The 15,674-nt window shown below is 37.4% G+C and overlaps 2 protein-coding genes across 2 annotated transcripts; both read left to right on the forward strand.

The window, feature by feature from the left end:
- Positions 1 to 1,563: 1,563 nt before the first annotated feature.
- On the forward strand, positions 1,564 to 7,591 carry si:dkeyp-51f12.3 (uncharacterized protein LOC107988041 homolog). Its single transcript, XM_060866659.1, has 3 exons — positions 1,564 to 2,070; positions 3,195 to 3,658; positions 5,524 to 7,591. The coding sequence occupies exons 2-3, from the start codon at positions 3,468 to 3,470 to the stop codon at positions 5,717 to 5,719; spliced, it is 387 nt and encodes a 128-aa protein (XP_060722642.1). The 5' UTR covers positions 1,564 to 2,070; positions 3,195 to 3,467; the 3' UTR covers positions 5,720 to 7,591.
- Positions 7,592 to 8,215: 624 nt separating this feature from the next.
- Positions 8,216 to 12,731, forward strand: bsnd (barttin CLCNK type accessory subunit beta). The gene is made up of 3 exons (XM_060865044.1): positions 8,216 to 8,481; positions 8,885 to 8,970; positions 11,714 to 12,731. The coding sequence occupies exons 1-3, from the start codon at positions 8,305 to 8,307 to the stop codon at positions 11,973 to 11,975; spliced, it is 525 nt and encodes a 174-aa protein (XP_060721027.1). The 5' UTR covers positions 8,216 to 8,304; the 3' UTR covers positions 11,976 to 12,731.
- Positions 12,732 to 15,674: the final 2,943 nt, after the last annotated feature.

Consider the following 15,674-nt stretch of genomic DNA (forward strand, 5'->3'; position numbering starts at 1 on the left):
AAATCAATTTTAAAACTGTGGTTAGCAGAAATGCATCTCAGAATGTACAACAGATCAAACCTCGAGGGGAAGGGACTACAACAGCGGAAGATTACATCAGAATCCATTGTAATCAAGAACAGAAATCTGAGGCTATCGTGAGCACCAGCAGTCCCAAAAGGCACAGTTAGAAAACAGATTAGATCAAAAACAAACAAACAAACAAACAAAACGTCTTTGTCTTTTTCCAATCTTGAGTTGTCCAGTGTGAGTCTGTGCTCATGATGAAGACCCTGATCTGGTTTTCAGCTGTTGTAGATCATGCACCTTAAGGATAGATGTGTTGTGCATTCTGAGATGTTTTTTTGTTCACCTGAGATAAATGTATTATGAAATAAATGAATACCAACACAGATTTAAAGAAACAAAACTGACAGTTTGAACAGTTTTAGACTTTTTCTACTTTAATTTCTAAGCCCGGTTAACTATATTAATTATAAATAATTCTTTATAACATCTCTGGACTCAAGGTTACTGGAGCAAGTGTTACCAATTAGAAAGCACTGGTTTAGACCAATGTTTTTCCATTACCGAGAAATAATATATTAAATACATGAGGAATTGTATTTAGAATATTTGAATATAAAGAACACTGTTCTCTTTGTCAGCTGGGTGATACACCAAGGGAACATCTGTTGTACTATCAATATATATCTTTTACTTGGGAAGGTGCATGGAGTGTGTCCTTTAATTAGCTTTGTGTGTAAAGGTACATCAGTGGTCCTTCAGAACTTAAATTCTAATTAAGGGAAATATAAACTAAATGGACACCAAAGTCTGTGGACAGCAAACCAACATACCCGCTTTTTTGTCCTTCCACAAACGACTGCCACAAATTTGAAAGCACACAATTGTCTCGCAATGCCTGAAGCATTACAATATCCCATCACTGGAACTATACTGTACAGTATAAACTAAACTGGCCTGTTCCAGCCCTGTGCACACAGCAAGCTCCATGAAGATTTACCAAGGTTTATGTGTAATATGTTGATTGTCCTGCACAAACTCCTGACCTCGATCCCACTGAACACCTTTGAGATGACATTCCCAACACCTTTGGGATGACATCATTGTGGCTGAATGATCATAAACGCTCCAATAAAGTGGCAAGCTTTCCCTGAAGAGTGGATCTTATAATAAAGGGGAATAAATATGGATTCAGATGTTCAACCAGCACCTACTTTGGACAGTATAACTTACCACATTCATGTTTCCAGGTAAAAGATGCATTTCTAACAGCAGAAAATATATTCCCTTAAAACTTAAAAAAAAAACGTGCAATTGCACCCTTGCAAGGTAGGAATATAAGAAAACAACATATTCTTTCTTGTTTTTAGGTTCAAGTGTAGTGTTTCAGCTCAAATAGATCCCAGAAAGTTTTCTTGGTGCATAACGTTGGTACAGTATTAGACTAAATCTGTTCCATGTAAACAAACATTGTTCCTCCTTTCGGCTCTGTCATGCTTTGTCTGAATGCTGGAAGAGGAAATACAATCTCTCCAGCTGTCACAGAGTGCACTAATGAGAGTAAATGTATTTACTCCTAGCTATAAATTCAGCTCTTTTTCAATCCGAGCTGTTGACGCAGATTTGTCCAGATGGCTTTTTTTTTTTTTTTTTTTTGCGCTTTTGTAGAACTTCCCCTGTTTCTGGAACAGTCAGAAACGGTCCGGTTAAAAAGCATTTTAACGCTTTATAGCATTGCTCACGGCTTGTTTTTAGCGATTTGAGAACACCAGGTAGGTAGATGTTACTCTGTTGGCATGAATGGGACCTCCGTCTGTTTCCTCGGACCAAACCACAGTGATCTCGCCGTCTTTTGGTGTCTCCCGCTGGATCCTACAGGAAATGAGGGGCTCGGCTCATGGTGACTCAGCTGCAGCTGCGCGGATCGTGTTTAGTCGGGTTTTTTTTTATCTCTGTGTCTCCCAACAACGCTTCTTCTAGACTTAAACACCGCTAACGTTCATCTTCAGCCGTCCACATCTTGCTTTCTGGAAGGATTATACGATTTACTTGGGCAGTAACATGGTAAGCTGCGAGAAGCTGGATAACGTTTGTATACAGTGTCGCGTGTAAACGTGTCTGTTTGTTACAAACGATGTTTACATCCGTCTGCACGTTCTGTAGGCCTTTAAATGTCGATATGTGGATTTGTTTATTTTATTATTATTTTTTTTTAAATCATCAATCATCCTGGTGTATTAGATTATAGTGTAATATTTAGGCATCCTCTCTTTCACTGGTGTCAGTTCACCAAAACCAAAAGGTGTGGCACTGACTCTAATATCATGTGACAGATAAACCCACTTAAATCGTTACTGTTCATTGAATAACTGTTTTATCTTTACATATATCTTTATCCGTCTATTGATTGGCTACACACCAACTTCATACACTGTAACAGTCGGTCAAACATCTGTCTCAAACGTCAGTCAAACATCTGTATCGGTGCTTTAAAACACATTCCCAGTTGTTTAGAAACATGGCAGATGTGTTGCCATGGCTACTTGTTGAACCTGTATTCATTTCTGATGAATACTGATGAGCAGCTGAATTGAATTGAGGTTTTATTTGGGTGTATGTGTTGTCTTTTAAAACAAAAAAAGTATCTAAACGTTTGTTTTTATAGCTGAATATCTTATATCTGATTGGAAATACAGCACATTTAATATGTGCCCTCTTAGAGATTCAACGCTTTTTAGGCACACGCTGTTTGTTGTTTTTTGTTTTTTTTATCAAAATAACAAGATCTGAGAAGTAACTGGTATAGCAATATTGATGTAATTATATTCTGATCAGAGTTATTGCCATTTTGACATGATTCACTTGTTAAAAGTAATTTTAAAATACCCTAAATTTCTCTTGTGGCAAATGTTTTGGTATTTGCATAATATATGCTTGATTAAAAGCTTTAAGTGCAGCCAAGATATATATCTATAAAGCCAATGAAGACAATAAAGACAAATGAAATGTTTATTGAAATCAATCTCATGGCTGGATCGGAAAGGTCACAATGGGTTGGAACAGGAAAGCTATATAGATTACATATCAAGTTTTGGTCTGTGTATCATTTAATTAAATTGTTAATACTACATAAGCACACAGATATCTGTTGTTAAACTGTTTTATTTTCCTCACTTCCCTTACTCTAGGTGGTTCTTATGATTTGATCTTTGGGGACATGAGCTGACACTAAACTGGCCTGGCTTTTGTGCTGTGCTCTGTGCAAAATAGCCCCCTTGTACAGACACACACATCCACATCGACACTCGTAGCCACGCCTGCACACACTGACACCTGGTTTTAGCAGCGTGGCGGGCAGTGAGGCTGAGCGTGATGGCTCGGAGGAGCAGGGCCATGTGTCTTTGCCCCACAGAGCACTGGTGAGTTTGGGGGTGCTGCTGGTGGCCCTCGGTGTTGTCCTCATGATGTTTGCTACAGTGTACACTGGTGCATTTGGGTCAGCCCTCGCTGCCCTTGGCTTTGGTGTTCTCATCTACTCCTTCTGCAGAGTAATGAAGTCCAGCAACCACAACATGACCATTCCAGGTCACTTTCTGCTGCACTCACGCACCGGCACCCAGTACACATATGAGCAAGCCATCGCTTTGCAGAGGTAAACAAGCAAACTTAACCATTATGTCCCTTTAAAGGTGGAACTAAGAATGTCTATTGTTGTTGCCCTTGCATTTTATTGATTGTGCAAATAATTGAGATGAGGATTAGAGATGTAAAGAACATCCAAATCTTAGAAGTAAATAGAATGTGAGTATTAATGAGCAATTGTTTGGTTGCAGGTTTGTGTTTTTTGTATTTAATACTTAAATATTAAAGTCACAAAATGTGGTGATTAAACAATTAAAATAGAAAAAGGTTGAGAACATAGAATAAAACATGTTGGGGTTATCCAGTGTATAACAGACTTGATGGTTCAGTATGCTGAACTGACTGTGACCCTGTTCTTTAACCCAGCCTTTTGTAAGCACAGTTTGTTAGGGGAAGGCAGCACAAATTTCTTCTATAAATTTTTGATTTACATGGCACAGAGTTGGAGCCAAACTAGTCACAGCTTGTAGTACACATCAGATACCTCAGAGCATAAGGACAGATCACTATAAACAGACATGTAGCTGTTTGAAGGTTGCTTTTGCTGTGGTGCACTGCGTTAATTCTGTTAGATCAGGACTTCAAGACAAAGCATTCAGTGGTTGCTTAACAACTTCCTCCTTAATTTAGTGCAAATCTGCGACGCAAGAAAAAGCAGGCAAGTTGCTTATCTGATTCCTTTGAGCTGTTGGTATGTTACCAAAGCGGTCTCATACCAGACGGTGAACAACAGACAAAGATAGACTTGTGTCTCAGAATTAGGCTGGATAGGACATGATTTGCATCTAATGCCAAATCTCTGTGCTTTCTTGATGGTAATCACATGATTAGGAAAACAAATGCTAACAGAAACCAGAATCAGCTGTGTGTACTTGTTGAAATAATAAAGCGAAATTTGCAAGAGCTGGAGAGAGTATTTTGCTGACATAATCTAAAATGTTATAGAGGATCTCGCCCCCTTTTACCCCTGTCTTTTCAACTTGAGTTTGTATGAGAGCATAAACACTCCAGCTGACTGAATAAACTCAGCACTGGGTCTGCTCCATTATGAGAAAGTCGAACGAGTGAATAGGCTGCAATTTGTTTTTCCATGCATTCCCAAGTCTTGCCAGGTTTGGGTTGTATGAATTGCTGTTACAGCGGACAATTGTTGATTCCTGCCCTAAACATATGATATTGCTAGTTAGCCACAAAACACACTTATTAGGATCTTTTATTAAAATACTAAAAGCACAATGAAGTACAAGAGAAAGTAAGGAAAAAGGAAAGACGCTTCTGGCAAGGACTAATAAAGGTACAACTTTTTGTTCAACTTCTGGCCAGCTAGAAGACTTGATTGAAATTCTGGCAGCAGGTAGACAGGATCTGTCTTGTCTCTGTTTGAGTTAAAGACATCTGTGTAATTTCTGTAGAGGAAGCTACAGATATAACCTTAATAATAGATTGTAAATAATAATGTATGCTTTAATATTACACTGTATACAATTTTTAGCGTTGGAGCTTAGCCTAGATTTTTGCTGAAATTTAAATTAATAGTTTAATAGTTAATAGTTTTACAAGGCTTTGGTTAGTTTTGTTTTGGAGCATTAGAATGTCTATACTGGACATGATAAATTCGCAGGTCTTTAAAAAAATATAAAATATATTATAAATAGATTAGCAGCTGTCCAGCTGGAAGGATTACCTAGGAGATACCCAAAGGAAACAAGTAGTTTGGAGCCAGTGCTTTTAGATTTGGGGAAGGAAATATCATGTCTTGTATTGAATGGCAATTTCTTTTATACCTTAAGCAAGTAATTTCCATAAGTTTGTTATATAAAAATGATTTGGGCTCATCACAGTGAGCAACTGATTGTAACATTTTATTGTCTGCAGGAGGCTAGACAGGATCCGCAGGGCTTCAGCAGAAGAGCGGCGCTCAGCCCAGAGCCCCCCTCCAATACTCAACACTCTCAACAGCCTACCTGGAACGCCACCTCCCTGGGACATGGAGCCTCCACCATCCTATGAGACTGTCATGAAGACCACCACACTCCCACATCCGGCAATGATCATGACTCAGCCCTCCTGACCACATGAGAATGATGATAACCATTTAGGTGCTATTGAGAGCTAAGTGCCGAGTCCCAGACTGTACTTTTTCAGCATTTGTAGTGAATCACTCAGGCAGATTGAAAACCATAAGTGTCCACGATAAGAGCATCTGATGAGCTCTAGGAAGTAGCATATGATGTCTTAAATATCATTGCCTCATTGATGGCTTAAATGCTAGTCATATGACTTCATATGACCTAATAATACTAAGTATTGGTACATGCAACTTTAACCCTGTGTAGAAAATTGTTTTTACTCCTTAAAAGTGGCCCTGAGATGGAAATCTGTAACAGAGTAAATATTTCAGTGATTAGAAGTTGAGTTTCCCCAAACTTTTTATTTCTAATAGATGGCTGAAATGTTTTTGTACGATCTGTAGCTAAAACTCTGCAAAAAATGAGACACGAGTCAATTTCCTGATTCAAAAATGAGCTGACTGTTTTTTTTGTTGTTGTTTTTTTTTTTTGTACTTTTTGTACACAATTTTCAGGGTGTCCTTTTGGTTTGGTTTCTCCTTCACTGATGGGCAAACAAACTCTGCAATTTCTATGGAAACATAGATTTCCAGATATTTTATACCAGGGAAAAACAATTCTCCTTATCTCTTTATAATGATTGAGGCAAATCATTTAGCTATGTATTTTTTGTACTTTAAAACAGTGGTGGATAAAGTGGAAAAGTATTACTCCTCAGGAACAAAAAAAAAAAACTTTGGCCCGCCGGGAGAAGGCGATTATAGAATACTAGAGCAAAAAGTTTCCTTATGAGAAAAACTGTTAACTATCCAAAGAACACTTTATAAAAGTATTTTCTTTTTTTAAACTACGAAAGGGAGAAAAGAAGGCTGTAGCTGTTTCTGTAAAAGCACATGCAAAGTCATAGCTGTGTTTAATAACATATTTGATATAAATCATTTTAGCTTCTTTCCTTTTATACTTGCTCATGAGTTTATTCTTTTTTTAAGTTCTTATTTTCAGACAGCATTTCTAATTGTTCCTGACAATCACTGAGCTGGAGTTCATGTATCAGATCTAGACTAATGCCTGTTGGAGCATTTGCATTTCTACATTACAGAATAGCATAAAACACATAAAGATGGATCTGAAATGAAAAACAGATAGGAAACTATGATAATGAATATAATATCCCTGCTAGGAATTGACAGTGCCAAGAAGAGTTATGTAATGTTGCTATTAGGAAAGTGTGACAAAATACTTCACCCCACATTCCTTACTCTTTACAGTCTTCATTTTATCATACAATCCCAGGATTAATGCCGCTACACTATCACTATGGTACATACGGGCCCTGAAAGGGAACAGATTTTTTGAACTGACGGACAGACTAGATTGTAATAGACGTTTGAAAGCTTGTGTGTTTAGAAGTCTTGTGTGCGCATGGTGATTTACTGGTCTTGCTTTGCTAGCTGAAAGCGTTTTCTGTTCTAACTGTGTATTCATCCTGACAGTGCCAATTTTTTAAACAATGTAAATTCTTGGTAGTGCCTTGGACCACTGATCAGTTTAATGGCTCATAAACTTTAACGTCTTGGACCAGCTAGTGTTATTTAAGAGGAGGTCATTCTCGATTTTCATTTCGCCACAAGTTTGTGTAGTGACATGTTATAAAAGCAATGCACTGCCCTGAATGAATGTAAAACTTCTCTTTTTTTTTTTATTTTTTTTTTACACTTCTCACTATACAGGCATACAGGCTTATATGCAACAGGAATTTTCTGTCAGATATACTGTATGTTTGTGTTGTGTATTTGCTTATCTTTTGTATAAACTTTTTCATGTGTCACTCTTGATATTTTGATGTTTAATGTCAAATAAAATGGTTAAATCAATTTACTGCCCACTTTGTGTCTCTTTGGCGCTGAAAAGCCATGGAGAGTTGATGATGTCTGTGTGTAGCAATAAGAATCCAAGCATGAATGTTGAGCATGATATGTTTAAACCAAGTCTTAACCTGTAATGGTTGCCAGTTCTTGTACAACTCAATCTTGGTTTGGATTTACTGTACATTATAAAGCTTTTAGTATCATAAAGCTGCCATTTCATGATATGATGATTTCACAGTGTTCAGATTTAGCTTTTGGATTTGACTAGCATACACAGTGTATACTATTATAGACTATAATGATAATATAGGATGACGACACATTTTAAACTGTTAATTCTGGAATGCATTTAACAATTAAATATTAGATATAGACCAACTATGGAACTATCTGGTGTGTAATACTGCTAGATGCTGGTAGATTCTTTATTAGTCTATATAAGTCCAACCCCTCAAAAGCAACCATAGTACACATCTGCTGTTTGCTTATAAGAAAGTGCTTAGGTGAAGTACAGGTGCAGCTTGGGGGAAGGTCATCTAGTCACAGTTCATTAGCAGTCCAATGATCCTGGCAGCTTTGTTCTCATCCTGCCTCACAAACCACCAATCACATGTGTTCTGCCTACTCAGTATCACTTTCACCTCTCTGTGGCTAAAGTCACTGGATTCTTGTTCTTCAGAGATTTTTTTTATTATTTTTAAAATTTTTATACATAATTCATGGCACAGAACAAGCCTTACCGTTACGGGCTCATCGTCCTGGGGCTGGTGCTGGTGGCACTTGGAGTCTTCTTGGTGGCTGTAGAGGAACCTCAGGTGTTTGTCACTTTCTGTACAATGGGGGCGTTGATGGTGAGCATTGGGACAGTTTGGAGCATGTGCCAGTGCTATCCACGGGTGAGGACATTCGGTAATTCACATTCAGTAATGTTTGTACTCTGCTAAGCACACATTATATTTTATAGACTTCAGATGTATTTTGTATATAAACTGAATGTTTGAAGAAATAGATTCTGAATTCAGTAATGTATTGCCTTTACTATCATAGGTCAGCATTTCTGCATTCAACCACACTGGATGAGGAAGGACTATAATGTTCAGCTGAAGTGATTTTATTTACATGATTGGATATCTTATATTGTATTGTCCTGCAAGCAGTTTCTGAACATGATCAGTGTATCAGTATGCATAAATATGCATCGATATAAACCAAATTCTAAACCAGCAAAAGACCACATACCTATTAGACAGCATTACTTGTTTATGTTAGCTTTACAGATTTTATTGCTGCATTCTTTAGGTAACATTCATCCTACCACAACAGGAAAGATTAGGAAGCAGTGAGAAAGAGGAGCTGTGTGCTGAAGTCAAGGTCCTACAGGTCAGGTAAGTCATAGCAACATGAATAACAGATTTCTAGGAACATAACACCATTGGATTGGTTGGAAATTCATAATGAACCAGATAAAGTTTGCTAAATGTTTGCAATTCAAATATCAAATCTATAGCTAGGGAGGCTATACACTATGTAATGCTAAATTACTGACAGCTATTTTAAACACACAGTGCCCGTACAGTTAAAGAAAGGCATACTCAAAATAACCAGCAATCGATTCACATGTACTAATGCAATCTCACTTTCACAACATCAGATTGAGAGGCTTTCTCAGTCTGACCGTGTGCTTGCATGGCCTATCAGCAATCGTTATCCATCAGTTCTCCCATCCTTCCCACACTAACAAGGCTCCAAATTCTTCTGATTGAATCCGGCCAGACAGTGAATGTGGTTATGTAGACTATGATGAGATTATACTGATGGTAATCTTGATGGGATGGAGTTTTAATCCAGCATCTTCAAAAAACTAAGATCGCATGCTTGTTTCAGAGAACAAGTGTTTGTTTTCTAAATGCATGCTGATTGGTAAACACTTTGTTAGGAACATCTGTACACCTGCTTTATTTATGCGGTTATCATATCAGCCAATCAAGTGGCAGCAGCACAAAAAATCATGCAGATAAGGGTCAAGAGCTTCAGAATAAATATCAGAATTTCCAGTTTGGGTAAATCTGTGCCCATAATAGACTCTTGATCTTGACTGACAGAAGAGGAACATGATTTGAGTTACTATATACTTCCTGGAAGCTTGAGCCTATCTGGCTTTTCCCCTCTGATCTCTCTACAGACATTTCCACCCACAGAACTGTCTCTCATTTAGTGTTTTATCCACACCATTCTATATAAACTCTAGAGAATGACATTTTTTTTATGTATGAAATTTTTACTATCTGCATGATTTTTTTATTGCACTGCTGTCCTGAATGGATAACTGCATGAATCTGCAGGTATACAGGTGTTCCTAATAAAATGGATGGTAAGTGTATTAGTGTCTTAGTGTCCTAGGCATGGATTCTGTAATGTCCTGTATCTGCAAATTTAATGGACAAAAACCACAGCAACAAGCTATATACTCAGATGCAATGCTCCTTAGTGATTATCAGGGGCCACAATGTGTCCCAATACTATTGACCTATACGTTTCATTCTAAAATAAGAATCCATGAATAAGAACTCCATGGTCCTGTTGCTTGATGATCCTTTCATCATCATGATTCATGGTAGAACTGCTTAAGGGTTTGATTACTTATCAGGAGATTGTTCAAATTCTAACACCACCAAGTACTGTGGAGTCTTTGAGCAAGGCTTTTTAGTTGTTGGAATATTCCTTTTTGTCCCTTTTTGTAAACGCATCAGTCAAGTGAATAAATGGAAATGGATATATGCAACCAGACACATATCTTACACACTTTCAGCCTAGATTAGATTTTCCTTAGGATACTAGAGACACTGTTTTCTAATCTATTCTGACAGTCTATTACATAGTATAGTATTCTATCCAATGAAGAGCATGTTCTGTAGTAATTCTTCACATAAATTGAATTTGAATTGCTGACTTTATGGAGTTTCACATGTTTTCCTCTTACCGTATCTACAACTCCCAAAAACACTGGTAAGGAATTCATTTTAATTCTGAAAATGCCTGAAAATGCCTCGGAAATGGATTTAATAAAGATTATGTGTCATGAATCCACACAAGGTTGTCCATAATAAAGTATAGAGGAAGAAAATCAATATACTTTGCAAATTACAAATAATAGCATAAGTATTCTCACCGGTTACCCATAAGTTAGTTCTGGTGCAATCATTTCCCATCAGATGTTACATAATTAACTGAATAAATTTGACCTATGTGCAATTAATGTGTCACATGAAGAAAATATAACTACACCTGGAGTTTATTCAAGAACATACCTAAAATGAACAGCATCATAAAAACCACGATGCATTGTTTAAAAATCCTGGATCAGCATCAACTATCAATGGTTTAGGTATAAAAAATAATATTCCAAACCTTCAACATTCCACCATTACCATTGATTATTAAATGGAAAGAAAATGACTGAAAATGAAAAATGAAAATGACTATGCCTTGAGGCAAACTATGCTTGTTCTCAAAAAGCCAGTGACTACATAAAGAGGGCATTAGTCAGAGGAGAGATCTATAACTCAGGTGGAAAATGATGTTCTCACGGCATTTAACAAAGTTGGGTTTTACTCACTGAGTGCCACTTTAAACCTTCCCATGTGTTTGACTTTCCCAAAAGTTGGAGACTCAGCAAACATTTTGATAAAAGTCCTCATTACATTTTAAAATCACTAAGATGACTTGTTTGGCCTATTCAAGTGGTCATGTGAACACTAACTGAGACTAGGAATGCTGGTTTGCTTCATTTTATACTACACACCATAGCCAGAGGGCACTGGGGCACAGAATATGCTGGAATGTAACTAACAAAGAGGAAATCTAGTGGAGAATTGGGGTCCAAGTTATTATATAAAAGAAGTAGCATAGTTTTGTGTAGTGACAAAAAGCATAATCACCAAAGAGATTCTACAGTTCTCAGAAATAATAATTAATTAATAATGAAAAAGTAAAAATGAAAAGTACAGATAATTAAATAATTAAATAAAAAAACAATTTCCTTAATGTATGTGCCAACATAACTTTTTCTTTCTTTCTTTCTTTCTTTCTTTCTTTCTTTCTTTCTTTCTTTCTTTCTTTCTGTTCCAGTCACACTCCTGATGAACCTGTCAGAGCTCCTCTGGTTGTTTTCAGTCAGATACAGGATGTTGAAAAGTATGAAATTCACTCACTAGCTGAAACAGGACAATCTCCTGAGATCACTGGCATCCACCAGAGCTCTCCCAGCATGCACCAGGCCTGCTCAAGAGCCTCTCTTCCAGACAACAGGACTGCACAACCTGATACTGATCTCTACTACGGCGAGGTGAAAGATCCAAGCTGCTTAAAAACAGAGCTGGACAGCGAATAAAAGTCTGAAATGAAAGACAGGGGTCATAAATATACAGAATGAGTAGTGCACTGGGTGCATTACATCCTGGTTATAAGACACAAACACACAAGTGACCCCTTTAATGAACACACATGCACACAAGCTAATGTGATTCATATTACCATGGAAATAGGATTAAAGGGAATGGAGATAAAGAAGGAAGGAGAGAAAGAGAATAATCAGTAAATATTTAAAGTTTAAACTCAGGTTATGAATATGGCTTTGAGTCATAGTCAGCAGCTATACAAGTGCAGCATCTGTCAGAGAAGACAAGAAGAAACGAGAAGAGCAATAAGATGAATAAAAGGGTTAAACGTGAAGTGTGCATGACTAGAAATGGAATAGTTGTTATGAAGCAGGTGTACTTAGATTAATATTCAGATTCAGTTGCCATCAAAACAAACATGACAACCCTGGACAGAAGTCATGCAGCAGTGCTGTGAAAATAACCAGACACAGACACTGCTTTATAAGGGAAACACACATGCACACAGGGTTTACAAAGCTGGGATGTTAGTGAATGATTTGGGTGCGTTAGGCTGTCAGTGCAATCCAACTCATACAATTTTAAATAATTGAAATAAGAAAACAGCTTGGTGTGATTTTTTTCCCAACACTGAGTTACTTGGAAGAGCTAGAGCTATTTTCTAAACTGTGTCATCTGGCCTACATTTAAAGTTGTAACGCAAAGTGGTTTCCAATCATTTTAATAAATTTCCAATGATTTTCATCTCAGATTTGTTTCCTGAACTCAATTTAAACCCAGTTTAACATAACACTATGCAATCATTCTCCTGGATTTCTGCAGGGCAGACTATAAGAAACGGGGGATTCACTTCCACTTAGAAAAGGAAGAGCCATTTCAGAAGATACGGGAAAATAGCCTTTAGCTGGCTGACCTCCTAGAACCCTGTAATATTTCTAGATGCATTTACATGCATTCATTTCACAGACGCTTTTATCCAAATCAATTTACAAATGAGTCAGAATACAGTCCAAGCTTAAATCTGCAGCTAACTGGGATACAAGTGGTGCACAACTAAGTTTCCACCGATTGACCAGAAAAAGAATTGTGTAAAAATAGGAAATAGACTGTTCTCAAGTATGTGTGTGGAAAGAGGGTAGCCATCACACACACACACACACACACACACACACACACACACACACACACACACACACACACACACACACAAGAAGTTCTCGTTGCACTAAAATTAGTAGCACAATTTGAATGTTAATGCTAAGCTTGTACCTCTGACAGACATGTTGCACAGAACAGAACTGTGTTAAACTCAATGAAATTAATCTGAAATTATTATTTGTACTGCTGATATTGCTAAGAAGTTATGTTCCTTTGTCAGAACCCATTTTACCAGTACACTGGTGTTACATTCCACAGATGGAATAGAAATCTTATCTGAAAACTTATCAGACATTTTCAATCAGTATAAACAAATGAATTATTTTATTACCAGTCACAAGTCTGATAAAAAATAATTCAGGGAACTCTTGGCTTTCAGTATGAGATGTTTTTACCTCTTTTGGAATAACTTTACACAGATCTTAGTTGGTTGAAGATAACGCAGTCTAATTTTAGATACCTAGGCACTTGGGGCATCTCAGAGAGCAGAAGTAGGTTTAGTATTATCATTTATGTTAAAGATAGAAACATTTGTGTGGGAAAAAAATAATCTTTTATTTGATAACTTACCAATGAATACAGCTATAAAAAAAAAAACACCACTCTTAAACATTTTTTCTTAAATCAACATCACTACATGTATAGAAACCATTCCATTCCAGTGTCTGTTGATTTCCAACACAGGCACACCACATCAGAATGATATATTGATCAGGTGATCACCTAAAGCAAATCTTATTTAACAAGGAAAAGCATGAAACTGCTATTGTCATCACTATTCTCTTCCAATAGAATCAGCTGGATGGGAAAAACAATGCTAGTAGTACCTCAAAAGTAATTGGACTCAAATAAAAACTATTCACCATGCCAACAGAGTTGAAAAGATAAGGTTTTGAGTGAGAAAAAGAAGGGCTTAATTCTGGCTTTACTGGCAGAGGGATGCAGTGAGTGTCAGGTTGCTTCCATCTTTAAAATTTCAAAGATAGCGTCTCTCCACTGACCGGGATGATCGCCAACTCATTCGAATGTCACTCATCAAATGGCAAAAAGAATGGCAAACGGCAGCTGAGGTGAAGTGCACAGTGAGGACGGTTCAAAACAGGCTCCTAGAGGCAGGGCTGAAGTTATGCAAAGCTAGAAAAAATCCCATCATTAATGAGAAGCAAAGAAGAGTCAGGCTGAGGTTTGCATTAGTATTGGACCGTTGAGGACTGGTTAGGTCATCTTCTATGATGAGTCCAATTTTCAGCTTTGTCGAACACCTGGTCATCTAATGGCTAAATGGAGACCTGGAGAAGCCTACAATCCACAGTGTCTCACACCCACTGTGAAATTAGGTGGAGGATCAGTGATGATGTAAGGGTGCTTCAGCAATGCTGGAATTGGGCACATTCGTCTTTGTGAAGAGCATTTGAATCAGGCCAGTTACAAGGTTGTCCAGGAAAGGTCCTGTCCAGGTTTTTTTTTTCAGCAGGACAATGATTCATGCCACACAGCCAGGCTAATCAAGATGTGGATCAAGGACCACCACATCAAGCCTATCAATGTTGTGACATTTTTCCGATGTTCACTTTTCACATGGACAGCATGTGGTTTGATTTTTTTAATGTGGTTAAATATTATCCATATGAGGTTTCATGCATTGAATTCATATTTGCAAGATCAGGGCATGACAACTTGAAGTGCACCATCACATGTATTACTTCACGCATTTTACACACAAAGGTGTGTTGAAAGCAAAATATAACATGTGAAATGTACTCCAAGGCTTATTTTCATTTAAAATTTGCATTTAATATTCTGCATTAAATATTCTGCATTATTTCTAGCGCCCTTTTTAAACGTAAGTAAATGTGTGTAAGTAAAAATTAAGCATGTTAACTGTTTTGTACTAAAAGTCAGATATACATGTCTTTGGTTGACACTCTGATGGATTTGATAGAAACCTTAATACATAACATTAATTCATATTGATCATATTCATTTTGATTAGCTATGAAGGTTTCTCTCTCTCTCTCTCTCTCTCTCTCTCTCTCTCTCTCTCTCTCTTTGCTGTAAGCCTTAATTATGACTGCTAAATGCCATGTTTCACTGCTAGATGCCTCTTACATCTAATAATCCATCTTTGCCATAAAACTTGGGGGATTTTTTGCACACTCCTTATAGAACTCAGACAACACTGATGTTTTATGGGTGTCTGCATGAACCACCGGCTTCAGGTCCTGCCTTAGCGCCGCTCCATCATATCAAGACTTTGGCTTGACCATTTGAGAACTCACATCTTTCTCTTGTTCAAGGTTTTATCTAACAGATGACATAATGCTCTTCAAGAATAGTGAACCAATGTCCTTTTAATGCTGAGGAATATGTCCTTGTCCAGAGGAGAAAAGGAAGCAGCCCAGATCTTGACAACATGCTTGAATGCTTTAATAAGGTTCAGTTGGTTGTGAGCAGTGCTACGTTTTCTCCAAAAATGTTACTGCCCCCTACTGGTGATAAGTGGAAAAGCTTTGCTTATAGGTAAACATAAACTC

The sequence above is a fragment of the Tachysurus vachellii genome, chromosome 3 (assembly GCF_030014155.1).
Source record: "Tachysurus vachellii isolate PV-2020 chromosome 3, HZAU_Pvac_v1, whole genome shotgun sequence".
Classification (NCBI taxonomy): Eukaryota; Metazoa; Chordata; class Actinopteri; order Siluriformes; family Bagridae; genus Tachysurus; species Tachysurus vachellii.

Coding starts and splice junctions, on each gene's coding strand:
- si:dkeyp-51f12.3 (XM_060866659.1), top strand. CDS start 3,468: ATGATGTTTGCTACAGTGTACACTGGTGCATTTGGGTCAGCCCTCGCT. Junction 3,659..5,523: donor CAAGCCATCGCTTTGCAGAG/GTAAACAAGCAA, acceptor TATTGTCTGCAG/GAGGCTAGACAGGATCCGCA.
- bsnd (XM_060865044.1), top strand. CDS start 8,305: ATGGCACAGAACAAGCCTTACCGTTACGGGCTCATCGTCCTGGGGCTG. Junction 8,482..8,884: donor TGTGCCAGTGCTATCCACGG/GTGAGGACATTC, acceptor TGCATTCTTTAG/GTAACATTCATCCTACCACA. Junction 8,971..11,713: donor GTCAAGGTCCTACAGGTCAG/GTAAGTCATAGC, acceptor TTTCTGTTCCAG/TCACACTCCTGATGAACCTG.